The following is a 15,356-nucleotide window of genomic DNA, read 5'->3' as shown; positions in this document are numbered from 1 at the left end:
CCTCCGTTTTCTACTCTTTTACAAACAATACCTAATATGCAATCATTTCTATACATTTTTTCATCTGGAAAACTAAGCCCACTAACATGCTTAAACACAAAACCTCTGTCGCCACACTCCACTCCTCTGCTCCTCTTTCCCTGTATCACCTCTGCGGTGATATCCTACCATCAGGTACATAGCTAAATATTTGGTGTTTTCATCCAAATCAGCTTACCTTCTAAATTTCCCTATGTCTAGGTTCCTCTTGTCAATCTAGGCTTGTTTCCCATCACTTCTCTCTCTCCTTACTGCTCACCATCAGTTACTTAGGCTATTCATGCAAGCCTACCTGTGCTCGTTTTACACCATTTCCATTCTCACTGTAACCAGCATGGATCAGGCCCCAATCACAGGGTATCTGGACTTCTGCAATATCTTCCTGCTTGGTCTCCTGACTCCACACTCCAATCCAGCTCACCGGACACTGTCCAGTAGCAGAGCATGAGTTCTCTTTGTCTGGCAAATCAAAGCCTAATACCTTAGGTCAGGATTCCAATACCAAGCATTCATCAGGACTTCTGCACTAGAATACTGCTCTTCTAAAGCACTGTCACTTTCCCACTTTTAAAGATCTGGATTGCTCTTTCCCTTATTTCTTCCAGTCTAAAAAACACAAAAAACAAAAAACCTCCTAGTTTAAGGCTACTTTTTGGTGTATAAATCAGAATAGCAGTTACATCTTTGGAAGAAGAAGGGTTACCAACTGGGAAGGGACACAAGGGAACTCTCTTAACAGTTTTGGAAATCCTTATCTTGATCTGAGTGAGAATTACAGAGATATGTGTTCATGTGTACATATGGACAGCTATATAGACACAAATGTAAGTAAAGATACATTGACTTGTACTCTAAAAACTTGGATGCTTTATGTTAAAAAAAAAAAGAAAAAAGAAAAAACTATCTTTCATGAAGCTTCAGATCCACTAAACCAAATGAGACTGTTCATGCTTCTGAAACCCATAGTCCTTGGTCTGCAATATTATATTATACTCTGCCCTATGTTTATATATCTAAAGCAGGAAAGTGCATCAGAATCTCCTGCAGAGCTTTTTTTTAAAAAAAATAGATATGCCCTATTTACTGGTGAAATAACGTAATGTCTGGGATTTGCTTTAATACATACCAGCAAAGGTGATGGGTATTTGCAGGTTCATTATACTATTCCACTTTTATTTATGCTTGAAATTTTCCATTAAAAATTTTTTTTAAACACTCCAGCAAAAGAAATGTTAGGAAGATGGATAAAATAAAATCGGCAAAATGGTAAAAGCCATTGCAACTCGGTCATCTGCACAGGGGATTGATTCATTTTAATATTCTCTCTACTTTTGTATATCTTTGAAAGTTTCCATAATAAAATGTTAAAAATATACATACACATTAATTTGCACATACCCAAGGTCTGCTCCTGGAGATGTAAGAGATGCGGACCACTGAATGTCCAATATTTTTTAAAAGCCTACAAGTGATTCTGACCTACATCCCCATTTGAGAATCACAGCTTTTCATTCTTCACTGAGCACCCACCATATACCACATCCTGTGCTAAGCAATGAGGAATGTATATTTAGGAATTTATAGACTACCGTTGGGAAAAGCACTTCAACCCAAACTACAAGACATTATAAATGCCACGACAGGGGTACTTACAAGATACTGTGGGTATAGATAATGACCATGATAAAGGTTCTTGAAAGTAAATACTACATATTCTTCATCTTCTACTCCTTATGACTCCTAGTATGATGTCCTTCACCGAGAAGAATGTGATGTGCTTCAACTTCTTCTTTATGACTAATACTGAGTATCATAAAGAATTTTTCTAAAAATTCTACCTCTAGGGACTTGTAACTTCTCTCATTCACTCATTTGAAAGATAAGTAAGATATACTGTGCTCACGGATTAGAAGAATTAATATTGTTAAAATGTCCATACCACCCAAAGCAATCTACAGATTCAGTGCAATCCCTATCAAAATACCCTTGGCATTTTTTTACAAAACTAGAACAAATGATCCTAAAATTTGTATAGAACCAGAAAAGACCCAAAAAACCAAAGTAATCTTGAGAAAGAACAAAGATGGAGGTATCACACTCCTTGATTTCAAACTATATTATAAAGCTACAGTAATCTAAACAGTATGGTACTGGCACATACAGACATACAGACACACAGATCATTGAAACAGGATACAGAGCCCAGAAATAAACCCATACTAATATGGTCAATTAATCTATGACAAAGGAGGCAAGAATATACAATGAGGAAAAGACAGTCTCTTCAGTAAATGGTACTAGAAAAACAGGACAGCTACATGGAAAAGAATGAAACTAGACCACTTTCTTAAACCGTATAAAAAATAAACTTGAAATGGATTAAAGATTTAAATGTAAGAACTGAAACCAAAAAACTCCTAGAAGAAAACAGAAGCACTACACTCTTTGACATAGGTCGGTCTTAGCAATATTTTCTTGGATCTGTTTCCTCAGATAAGAGCAACTAAAGCAAAAATAAACTACTGTGGCTACATCAAACCAAAAAGTTTTTGCACAGCAAACAAAACCATCAGTAAAATGAAAAGGCAACCTACTGAATGGGAGAAGATATTTGCAACTGATTTGTCTAATACATGATTAATATCCAAAATATACAAAGAAATCACACAATTCAGTATCACAAAAAACCCAAACAATCTGATTAAAAAATGGGCAGAAGATATGAACAGACATTTTTCCAAGACATACAGATGGCCAACAGACACATGAAAAGATGCTCAATATCACTAAGCATCAGGGAAAAGCAAATCAACCACAATGAGATATGACCTCACACCTGTCAAAATGGCTATTCTCAAAAAGACAACAAATAATAAGTGTTGGTGGAGATGCAGAGAAAAGGGAACTCTCATGCACTGTTGGTAGGAGTGAAAATTGGTACAGACACTATGGAAAACAATAATGAAGCTTCTTCAAAAAATTAAAAATAGGACTACCATACAATCCAACAATTCCACTTCTGGGTATTTATCCAAAGAAAATGAAAACACTAATTTGAAAATATATATGCCCCCCCCAATGTTCATTGAAGCATTAAGTATTTACAATAGCCAAGATATGGAAACAATCTAAGTGTTCACCGACTGATGAATGCATAAAGAAGATGTGGTAATATGTGTTGTGTGTGTATGTGTGTGTGTGTGTGTGTGTGTATGTATACACACAATGGACTATTACTCAGCCATAAAAAGACTGAAATCTTGCAATCTGTGACAGTATGGATGGGCCTAGAAGTATTATGCTAAGTAAAATAAATCACACAGAGAAAGACAAATATCTTATGATTTCACTTATATGTAGAAACTAAAAAGCAAAACAAGCAAGCATACATAGCAAAACAGAAACAGACTCATAGATAACAGAGAACAAACTGGTAGTTGCCAAAGGGAAGGGGCAGGGGGATAGGCAAAACAGGTGAAGGAGACTAAGAGACACAAAGTTCCAAATTGTAAAATAAATAAGTCACAGGGATGTAATGTACAGCAGAGGGAATATAGTCAGTAATACTGAAGTAACTTTGTATGGTGACAGATGGTAACTAGACTTACCATGGTGATCATTTCGTAATGTATAAAAATACCGAATCATTACATTGTACACCTGAAACTAGTAATATCTTATTCTGTAATAACACTGTAGGTCAATTACACTTCAATAAAATAGATAAATGAAGATGAATATTCTATTAGAAGTTTCTCAGAGAAAAATGTCACAAACATGGTAGTATAGTTTCCATAAATATGAGCCAAAATGAAGACAAATGAACAAGTATGCTATTTTCTTGGCCCTATTACAATTAATGACTCAAAAGATAAGTAACAGTCTCAAGATAAAGGAGAGAATGCCAGGCACACTGCTCACTCATATGTCCCTTTTTCACTGTGTTTTAAGAAGTTACCCTTTTTTTTTTTTTTGTGGTACGCGGGCCTCTTACTGTTGTGGCCTCTCCCATTGTGGAGCACAGGCTCTGGACGCACAGGCTCAGCGGCCATGGCTCACGGGCCTAGCTGCTCCGCGGCATGTGGGATCTTCCCAGACCGGGGCACGAACCCGTGTCCCCTGCATCGGCAGGCTGACTCTCAACCACTGCGCCACCAGGGAAGCCCTGTTTTCCTCTTTCTGACTTACTTCACTCTGTATGACAGACTCTAGGGCCATCCACCTCACTACAAATAACTCAATTTCGTTTCTTTTTATGGCTGAGTAATATTCCATTGTATATATATGCCACATCTTCTTTATCCATTCGTCTGTTGATGGACACTTAGGTTGCTTCCACGTCCTGGCTATTGTAAATAGAGCTGCAGTGAACATTTTGGTACATGACTCTTTTTGAATTATGGTTTTCTCAGGGTATACGCCCAGTAGTGGGATTGCTGGGTCGTGAAGAACCTAGGGGTAAGACGGGAATAAAGACACAGACCTACTAAAGCATGGACTTGAGGATATGGGGAGGGGGAAGGGTAAGCTGTGACAAAGTGAGAGAGTGGCATGGACATATATACACTACCAAACGTAAAATAGATAGCTAGTGGGAAGCAGCCGCATAGCACAGGGAGATCAGCTAGGTGGTTTGTGACCACCTAGAGGGGTGGGATAGGGAGGGTGGGAGGGAGGGAGACTCAAGAGGGAAGAGATATGGTTACATATGTATATGTATAACTGATTCACTTTGATATAAAGCAGAAACTAACACACCATTGTAAAGCGATTATACTCCAATAAAGATGTTAAAAAAAAAAAAAAGAAGTTACACTTAAGCTCCACCATCCATAACTTGCTTAAAAGAAAGATGGTTACAGTAAAAATATACTTTCTTTGTTCCTAGCATTTCCAATATTTACCTCAGGAATTATAGTTTTAGAGCATGAAAAACACCTTAAGGAGTTCAAATTTACAGTGCTATCTGAAGGTGAAATCAAAGTCAATATTTATTTAAATTAGCCATGGATGCCCGTACTAGACTTTTCCTTAATCAGTTAGTTAAATATAGTTAAAAATAGGCTGCATAAAGAACCCCCAGGCTGCTTTTATATAGTAATTCCCTTCAGAAGAACTAATCAAAATATGTTGACTGACCTGTGGAATGAAGAAGCTAAAAAGCATGATTTTCTAAGATTTTAAATAACTCTGGTTTGATGAACTCCTATTACGTATTAAGAAACTAGATTAGATGACCTCAAAAGCATTTAAATTCTGAAAACTATCAAAATAGTTCAAAAATGCTTTATAAAAAAGAATTCTAATAAAACAATCCTAAACAGAACAATTTAGTTAAAGAGATACTTTAAAAACATTTTTTTAAGATTTTTTTACCTGATCAAGGTGAGGTTGTGTTGTTGGCACATTTTGAAGTTTTCTCTGCAAACTAAGAATAAGTGATTATAAATTCAGAGCTCAATACACTTCTGATTTAACCTTATATATTACTGAGAGATACAAAGCTAAACAAGGGAGAGACTTTCCACAACTGAATCTATTACACAGCTCTAATTTTACATGCTGTTTACATATTCTAATAGACAAACACTGGCAAACTGTTTAAAAACTTTTCTTAAAAATGTATATACATTTACATACATACATATACACATAATAGAGATAAAAACTAACCTTTAGCAACACTATTTGGTGTGGTTAAATATGTTAAATAAATTTCTTTTTTATTTCCAAAATATCTAATACAGGCCTAGGAAAATATACATAAGCATTTTACAATGGCTCAAAATTTCATCAACTCTCCACAAGCTTCCTCAGATGAAAATAATGCTGGAACCTAAAGAAAATTAGAAGGGTAAATTTTTCCTTTATCAATGTTTTCCCTTGAATATATCTACTTAAAAAAACAACAACAGTATCCATAAATGTAAGCCTTCTATACAGTCAGTTACCAGTAGTTGAGAGAAAACAAAAGGTCAGAATCCTAAAAATGCATTGTTCTGATATGGAAAGAGCAAAAGATCAATATGCCATAAATTATAACCATAACAACTGCAGCATACCTTTAGAGACTGATGGGGGTAGGTCGGGAGGAGGAAAAGGACTTAAGACCTTGCAGATGTTTTGCCTTGAAGAACAGTGAGGGGTAAATTAGTAACAGCAAGTTTAGGAAAGAGAAAAGGCTTGTAGGAACTGTTGGAGGGAATGAGTCTCCTTGGGGGGTCTTAATAGGGAAAGTGTCAAATTAAATCCTTCCCAGCTGGTTGCTCAGGAAAGGATTCTCTTGCTGAGCATCTAAGCACAAAGAAAAGTTATGCAGAGGCGTTATCCAGAACAAGGCTTCACCTTAAACAGCTGCTTCTTTAAGTGTCACTAACGCAGTAAGTGTGGAATGAAATGACCTTAGAAAATGTATGAAAAATTCTATGTTCTTTCCCTGTGTTCAATATTTAATGTTGGACAATGACTGCCTACAACTTCCACAGGGAAGGGAAAAAGTTTTCCTCTACCTCTTAAGTCCCTGGCTGGGTCTGAAAATTAGACTGATGAAGATTAACAAGAGAAAGGCATATACATTTATTTAATAAAGGTTTTATTTGACAAAGGAACCTTCATAGGGAAATGAAGACCTGAAGAAATGGTTAAACCTGAGTGTTTTTGTGCTAGGTTTGATGAAGAGTGAAAAGCCACAGAAAGATATGATAGGACAGAGGACGAGCCAAGTGTAGTAAACCAGGGGAAACTCAGAGAGGCCTATGCCTTCAGATTCCTCGTGTCCCCCTTTGTCTTCAGAGATAGGATGCTCTTTTCCTCTGGGTGTAGACAGGTTACCTTTCACCTAAGGGTGTTATGACTCATCTTACTTCAGAGGAAATGGGAGAAAATATTTGCAAATCATGTATCTGATGAGGGGTTAATACCTAGATTATTTAAGAACACCTACAATTCTGCCACAACAACAAAAAACAAATAATCCAACTAAAATATGGGGAAAGTACTTGAACAGACATTTCTCCAAAGATAATAAACAAATGGCCAACAAGTAAATGAAAAGATGCACAATATCTAATTGTTAGAGAAATGCAAATCAAAACCACAGGGAGCTATCACCTCACATCCATTGGGACAGCTACTACCAAAAACAACAGAAAATGGCAAGGATGTGGAAACACTGGAACACTTGTGCACTGTTTGTGGGAATGTAAAATGGTGCAGCTGCTATGGAAAACAATATGGTGATTCCTCAAAATATTAAAAACAGAATTACCATATGATCCAGCAATCTCACTTCTGGGCATATATCCAAAAGAATTTAAAGCAGGATCTTGAAGAGAGATTTGCACACCCAACTCATGTTCATAGCAGAATTATTCACAATAGCCAAGAGGAAGAAGCAACCTAAATGTCCATCAATGAATAAATGGATAAAGAAAAAATGGTATATACATAAAATGGAATATTATTTAGCCTTTAAAAAGACCATGTTGTCACATGCTACAAAATGGATGAAACTTGAGAACTATGTGAAATAAGCCAGTCGCAAAAAGACAAATACTGTATGATTTCACTTATTTGAGGTATCTAAAGTAATCAAATTCTTAGAAACAGATAACAGAATGGTGGTTATCAGGGGCTGCAGGGAGGGGAACACCAGGAGTTGTCATCTGATTGTTATAGAGTTTCAGTTTTGCAAGATGAGAAAGTTCTGTAGATCCACTGCAAACAGTGTGAATATACTTAACACTACTGAACTGTACACTTAAAAATGGGTAAGGATGATTTAAAAAAACAAGATATCGATGTCCAGGGAAAAACAATTTGTTCTTCTTTCCCTATCAAAAGGATTCTCTCTGGGGAAAGAGGCAGGAAACTGATCCATCACTACGGGAAAGGGCGTATCTGTGGGAACACGCCAAACTAAAATTTTCTATGTATTTCATGCTTTTTCTCATGGAAAGAATTACACATAGTGGTTGGTAAAGAAATATTAACAACAAGTTTCTAAAGTTAACTACCATTTACACTATAATTTCTGTAGGAGAATACACGTGATTTCCGAACATACATTTAGCAAAACTTTCAAGAATGTAATCATTAGGAATGGTCGTGTATGCCAAAGAAATGACAGGAAGCATAAATCATATGTGCATCTGTGTAAATCATTCCTGTAACTCCTATAACTATGGAATAAAAAGTACATTATAATAAAAGTGACCAAAATACAGGAAACATACCTTATTCCAGAGAGACTGTCAAAGGCATGAAGATCGAATATACTTGAGAGATCAACTCTAAAAGGAAGAAAACCATTTTGAAGTGTTAATTTCTGTAAAATATATTCAATTAATCAAGAAAAAAAAATCTCTATTCTGCTAGAAATGCAGACATAAATGTTAATCAATATATACTATTTTGGGAAAAATAAAATGACAGGCAAGGAACAAAAAGCTGTTGTAAAAAAATTTTAATGGAATTTATACAAAAATTTTTAAAATTGAATGAATGGTTTAAGACCAAGGCAGAAAATTACTTGGTTATTGGTTCAATAAATTGTAGTGGTTTTTTTGTTTTGTTTTTACCTTCAATTATCTTTTCAATCCTGAAAATTTGAGCTTTTCAAACTATATTTTTATAACAAAAAAAAAATCAGTTAAAGAACTGAAATTTTTCAAAAGTAGCAGTTTATTACTCAAAAGATGAAATGAGGGAAATTGAACAAATGGAAATAACACAGTAATATAGGTACATTGTCTTTGGAATTTCTGTATTTCTTTTACTCCACCTCCCTGCTTTCATGATACAACAGGTATTATCATAAGAATATGAGGAGTCAAACAATCAATGTATAAATATTCACTCTAGGACCCTTATCTACATCTAAAGAATGTGGTTTGATTTTATTTCCTTCAGATGGGGTTGCATATAGACTGAAACTTCCCAGTTAGTGCTCTGTCTGAATAAACATTATTTCTATTATAATTATTTGGTGGTAATTAAGCCTAATTTATTAGGAAAGCAGAGATTAAAATCAGAAAAGATTATATCACAATTAGCATTAGGTTCGGTTTAAATACATAAAAGTAAATTTATAAAGACTACTGATTGAGTTCCAAATTTTACGTCAGCCTATGAAACAGTAAAGGACAGTGATTTCTCCATAATCAAAGCTATAATGAAGGAATGTTTGAAGAAAATGACAACTATAATTAAGTCTCAAAATCAGACTCCAGGGATTTGCCAACATTTATTAAATTTTCTCACAAGGAAAACAAAACTTTGCAAATTCAAAACTTTTTCAAATACAAAAACATGTAAAAGCCACCCCGTTTAATTTAGGGCTGACCAGCTGTGTCTGCTTTGTTCATTCTCAGCAGTCTGCCATATATTCATACTTGTGGCAACAATACTGTTAGATTGTGAACACTTCTCCTGACACAAGGCAGACAAATTCCCATCTTACTAAAAGAAGAATACTCCAGAGTTCTATGTTAACAGACTGTAACATTTCAAATTCTGGACATTCTAGATGAACAGAATTAGGAAAATAATCAAGCAAAGAAGTAAATGTTCCATGAAGAAATTTTTGAATATCAATTTACATAAGAGACTTAACATTAAACCTATTTCCTTTCACACCAACAGAGTTGAGCAAATATTTATACTGACAGGTGACAAGTGGATGAAGTTTTCCACCAAGTTTATCACCTTTAACTTAGGAAACAGCTTAAAGTTTAAAAAGTTTACACATGCTAATTGTGTCAATATCAAAATTCAGGTCAACTGTGTGAATACCAAAAGTCAGTTTGAAACACAAGTTTCTAAAAACACTACAGTTTTCACTGCAACAGTGTCCTTGAGAATACATATCATAGATTTAGAGATAATTCTGCTTTGTACCCAGATTCTTTTGGTATTTTCAAAACAGATAGGATCAACAAAAGATCTATACAGGTTAAATTCTACAGAGAATAATAAAATATCAAAGTCTCTCACTGTATCTCACCAGATTCTCAATGGAGAATAAAAGAGGAAAAAGTCTAAGGTTCCAGATGAAAGTTGCCATGGACTTTAGTACTACCATCAAAAATAAATTCCTTCACTCATCCAAGGCATATAACTAGAAAACTAATTTCCATGGCATCAAATTTTATTTAACTTCCCCCTTCAGAGATAAAAACATCGGATCTTTTCCAAAACATTAACACAGAAAAAATAGACTATTACCATCATGTAAAAACTGAATGGGAGAATGAAGCAAACAGAGGGGAAGGAAAAAAGTTCCAAAGCTCATCTTTTCTCCTAATTTCTTGAACTATCCATGCCAGGAGTACCTGAACTTTTCTCTATGAGGAGCTTTCAATTATCCGTATGTCTAAAGACTGCTTTAAGTCGCTTAAGACCAAGGACAGGAGAATGAAAAAGGAAGAGGGCTCTGGCTGTCTCAGGGGAGGGGAGTTCAGCTACTACTCCAGAGATATAGCTGTCTTTTCAAAGTTCAGTGAGTCTCAGAAACAGGGGCCACCAGACCACCCCAGACCTACGAGTTGTTGATACCATCCAATAGTAAGTCTTGAACTCTAGAGCTAAATTTCCAAATGCCCTCCCTAGTGTTATCTCAAACTCAATGTTTACAAAATGGAACTAATCCCCTTTACCAAACCCACTGCTATCACTACCCTACCCCAAAGTTGCCCCTCCTTCCTGTATTTCCTAACTTGGAGAATAGCACCACATTCAATCCATCTCCCAAGAGTCATACTGCTTCCCCCCCCCACCCCGGTACGCGGGCCTCTCACTGTTGTGGCCTCTCCCGTTGCGGACCACAGGCTCCGGACGCGCAGGCTCAGCGGCCATGGCTCACGGGCCCAGCCGCTCCGCGGCATGTGGGATCTTCTCGGACCGGGGCACAAACCCGTGTCCACTACATCGGCAGGTGGACTCTCAACCAATGCACCACCAGGGAAGCCCTCATACTGCTTTTAAAGTCCTTCATTAATTCCTTGCTGCCTACAGGAGAAAATCCAAACCACGTGTCATGGTGTTCAAGACCCTTTGTGGTAATTTCTCCATCTGCCCAGTCATACCTCTTTTTCTCTCCGCAACATAATACAATGTGTTCTAGCCATTCTAAAATATTCACAGGTTCTGGAATACAAAATCTTCCTTATGTCAAGAAAGCCACTGCTACTCTTGTCCATCTGGAAAACTCCTATTCATTCTTTAAGATTCAAGTCAATGATAACCTTCTCAGTCAAAATATTCTGACTCTTCATCAAGAAGAGTTGAATAGTTGTTCCTCTATCTTCCTGATCTTATAGGATCCTGTGCATTTAATGTTACTGTTATATTGATAATATTTAATATACTGATTTTTGCTTGTTTTCTTGTCTCTCCCAAATGACTAATTTTAAAGGCAGAGTTTTTACCTTATACATTGCTTAAATCCTCAACATTCCATGAAATATCTAGCAACTAGTAGAATGATCAGTAAACTGTTGAATTGATTAACTTATTATTGATCAACTGGACTTTGGTTTTCCTCTATCCAGTCCACTTAATCTCCAAGATTTAAAAAAAAAAAGTCTGGAAAAGATAAGAATGGCACTTCTTCTAATCTTCCACTCCTGAAGTCCATCAGAACTTCCATTTGCCTCAAAATCAACTTAAGTCTCACCAATGAGACCATACTATGCCATTCTTATTCCTTAACTTAAATACTCAAGGTAAGCCTTTTCTATACGTTTATAGCAGTTTTATGACTGTCATTTTACTATTGTAAGCATTTGCCAACCACAAGATGCTTAAGAGATTAAAATTTTTTTAAGAAAGAAAATTAAAATTTTTTCTTTATTTCAGAAAGCTCCTAGATTCTCAGATGTACTGGCAAAAAAACTGATTTACAATATTGTAAATACAAACTGAACAAATGCTATTACAACAAAACCACAGCTATTTATGGGTATGATTTTTAAAAACTTAATTAAGCATTATGTGGTTGTCTGTGTGTCATTTTGTAAAAAGCAGAAAATTTAAGAAGAAAGAAAATGGTAACGCAACAGGAAGAAGACAGATACTGAGGAATGGCTCATGGTATGAGTTAGGTTATCACAGATCTTCTACACTGGAATTTGAAATGAAGGGAGCACATGTGGTATATGCTTATAGAGGACTTAACACTAAGGCATTCTTCTGCTACCTCTACCAGCAGAGTGGCTTCTGAGAATGCATGCCAAATTAATTCCCCAGCTGTTCACATGCATATAAGCAGCTGCTGCTGTTACTGCCTAACATTATGGTAGTCTGTCAGCACCTCTAATCTCTACCATGGCAGACAAGCCACTCAACTAAGGCCTTTGCTGTACTTCCGAGGACAGAATCTCTGAATTGAGAACTGGGTGGCACTAGACTGCCAGCTGTGAGCCTCAGAGCTTCTAGCTGCATGTTGCTGGGTCTATCAGCTGCTAAGCCATTCTTGCTAAAAGATAAGCTTAACAAAAATACCTCTGTACAGAAATTTTCTGAAATCATGATAGCACTCAATGCAAAATAGAGTTCAATCTACAGAAATTCATTTTATAGATGTTTTAAGAACACATCTATTTTATAAAGCACATCTGTATGAACAAAATTAAAAAGAGAGAAGAACCTATAGGAAATCAAAATCAAAATATTTAAAAAGAATGCATCAGGAACTTAAATGTAAAGGTTCCATGTATTTTTACATGACATTATTTTTGCAACTATTAAACACTCAGAAAGTTTTAAAAATATTAAAAAGCCATCTAAATATCTCAAATTAAGATAAGATTCCTAATAGTATATTTTTTCAGATTTCTATATTAATTACTTCCTTGAGTGGTTCAAAATCCTATGTTTTCTTCCTCATTAAAGCAAAAGCACAGTTACACAGTGTAATCATGGCTCTGAGGTCTTAGTTACAAGACCTCAGTTACAATATATTAACTAAATATGCCAAACTAATTTATTTATTTATTTTTTTTATTAGTTTCTGCTTTATAACAAAGTGAATCAGTCATACATATACATCTGTTCCCACATCCCCTCCCTCATGCATCTCCCTCCCTCCCACCCTCCCCATCCCACCCCTCCAGGCGGTCACAAAGCACCGAGCTGATCTCCCTGTGCTCTGCGGCTGCTTCCCACTATCTATCTACCTTACGTTTGGTAGTGTATATATGTCCATGCCTCTCTTTCCCTTTGTCACAGCTTACCCTTCCCCTTCCCCATATCCTCAAGTCCATTCTCAAGTAGGTCTGTGTCTTTATTCCCGTTTTACCCCTAGGTTCTTCATGACATTTTTTTTTTTTTAATTCCATATATATGTGTTAGCATACGGTATTTGTCTTTCTCTTTCTGACTTACTTCACTCTGTATGACAGACTCTAGGTCTATCCACCTCATTACAAATAGCTCAGTTTCGTTTCTTTTTATGGCTGAGTAATATTCCATTGTATATATGTGCCACATCTTCTTTATCCATTCATCCGATGATGGACACTTAGGTTGTTTCCAGCTCCGGGCTATTGTGAATAGAGCTGCAATGAACATTTTGGTACATGTCTCTTTTTGAATTATGGTTTTCTCAGGGTATATGCCTAGTAGTGGGATTGCTGGGTCATATGGTAGTTCTATTTTTAGTTTTTTAAGGAACCTCCATACTGTTCTCCATAGTGGCTGTACCAATTCACATTCCCACCAGCAGTGCAAGAGTGTTCCCTTTTCTCCACACCCTCTCCAGCATTTATTGTTTCTAGATTTCTTGATGATGGCCATTCTGACTGGTGTGAGATGATATCTCATTGTAGTTTTGATTTGCATTTCTCTAATGATTAATGATGTTGAGCATTCTTTCATGTGTTTGTTGGCATTCTGTATATCTTCTTTGGAGAAATGCCTATTTAAGTCTTCTGCCCATTTTTGGATTGGGTTGTTTGTTTTTTTGCTATTGAGCTGCATGAGCTGTTTATAAATTTTGGAGATTAATCCTTTGTCAGTTGCTTCATTTGCAAATATTTTCTCCCACTCTGAGGGTTGTCTTTTGGTCTTTTTTATGGTTTCCTTTGCTGTGCAAAAGCTTTGAAGTTTCATTAGGTCCCATTTGTTTATCTTTGTTTTTATTTCCATTTCTCTAGGAGGTGGGTCCAAAAGGATCTTGCTGTGATTTATGTCATAGAGTGTTCTACCTATGTTTTCCTCTAAGAGTTTGATAGTTTCTGGCCTTACATTTAGGTCTTTAATCCATTTTGAGCTTATTTTTGTGTATGGTGTTAGGGAATGATCTAATCTCATACTTTTACATGTCCCTGTCCAGTTTTCCCAGCACCACTTATTGAAAAGGCTGTCCTTTCTCCACTGTACATTCCTGCCTCCTTTATCAAAGATAAGTTGGCCATATGTGCGTGGGTTTATCTCTGGGCTTTCTATCCTGATCCACTGATCTATCTTTCTGTTTTTATGCCAGTACCACACTGTCTTAATTACTGTAGCTTTGTAGTATAGTCTGAAGTCAGGCAGCCTGATTCCTCCAGCTCCGTTTTTCGTTCTCAAGATTGCTTTGGCTATTCGGGGTCTTTTGTTTTTCCAAACAAATTTTGAAATTTTTTGTTCTACTTCTGTGAAAAATGCCAGTGGTAGTTTGATAGGGATTGCATTGAATCTGTAGATTGCTTTGGGTAGTAGAGTCATTTTCACAATATTGATTCTTCCAATCCAGGAGCATGGTATATCTCTCCATCTATTTATATCATCTTTAATTTCTTTCATCAGTGTCTTATAATTTTCTGCATACAGGTCTTTTGTCTCCTTAGGTAGGTTTATTCCTAGATATTTTATTCTTTTTGTTGCAATGGTAAATGGGAGTGTTTTCTTGATTTCATTTTCAGATTTTTCATCATTAGTGTACAGGAATGCCAGAGATTTCTGTACGTTAATTTTGTATCCTGCTACTTTACCAAATTCATTGATTAGCTCTAGTAGTTTTTCGGTAGCATCTTTAGGATTCTCTATGTATAGTATCATGTCATCTGCAAACAATGACAGCTTTACTTCTTCTTTTCCAATTTGGATTCCTTTTATTTCCTTTTCTTCTCTGATTGCTGTGGCTAAAACTTCCAAAACTATGTTGAATAAGAGTGGTGAGAGTGGACAGCCTTGTCTTGTTCCTGATCTTAGTGGAAATGGTTTCAGTTTTTCACCATTGAGGACGATGTTGGCTGTGGGTTTGTCATATATGGCCTTTATTATGTTGAGGAAAGTTCCCTCTATGCCTACTTTCTGCAGGGTTTTTATCATAAATG

The 15,356-nt window shown here is 36.1% G+C and overlaps 1 protein-coding gene across 1 annotated transcript in view; it reads right to left on the bottom strand.

Annotated features, from left to right (window-relative positions):
* The window catches only part of LOC307054356 (zinc-regulated GTPase metalloprotein activator 1B), a gene marked incomplete at its 5' end in the record, with an annotated part of 50,205 nt that overhangs the window by 5,539 nt on the left and 29,310 nt on the right, over positions 1-15,356 (bottom strand). The window contains 2 exons of the mRNA XM_079705998.1: positions 5,416-5,467; positions 8,274-8,330. Of these exons, the coding sequence (XP_079562124.1) occupies positions 5,416-5,467; positions 8,274-8,330 (109 nt within the window). The remainder of the gene's footprint in view (positions 1-5,415; positions 5,468-8,273; positions 8,331-15,356) is intronic.

This window comes from Hyperoodon ampullatus, assembly GCF_949752795.1.
Source record: "Hyperoodon ampullatus genome assembly, chromosome: 6".
Classification (NCBI taxonomy): Eukaryota; Metazoa; Chordata; class Mammalia; order Artiodactyla; family Ziphiidae; genus Hyperoodon; species Hyperoodon ampullatus.
This window is presented reverse-complemented; position numbering and strand designations above follow the sequence as displayed.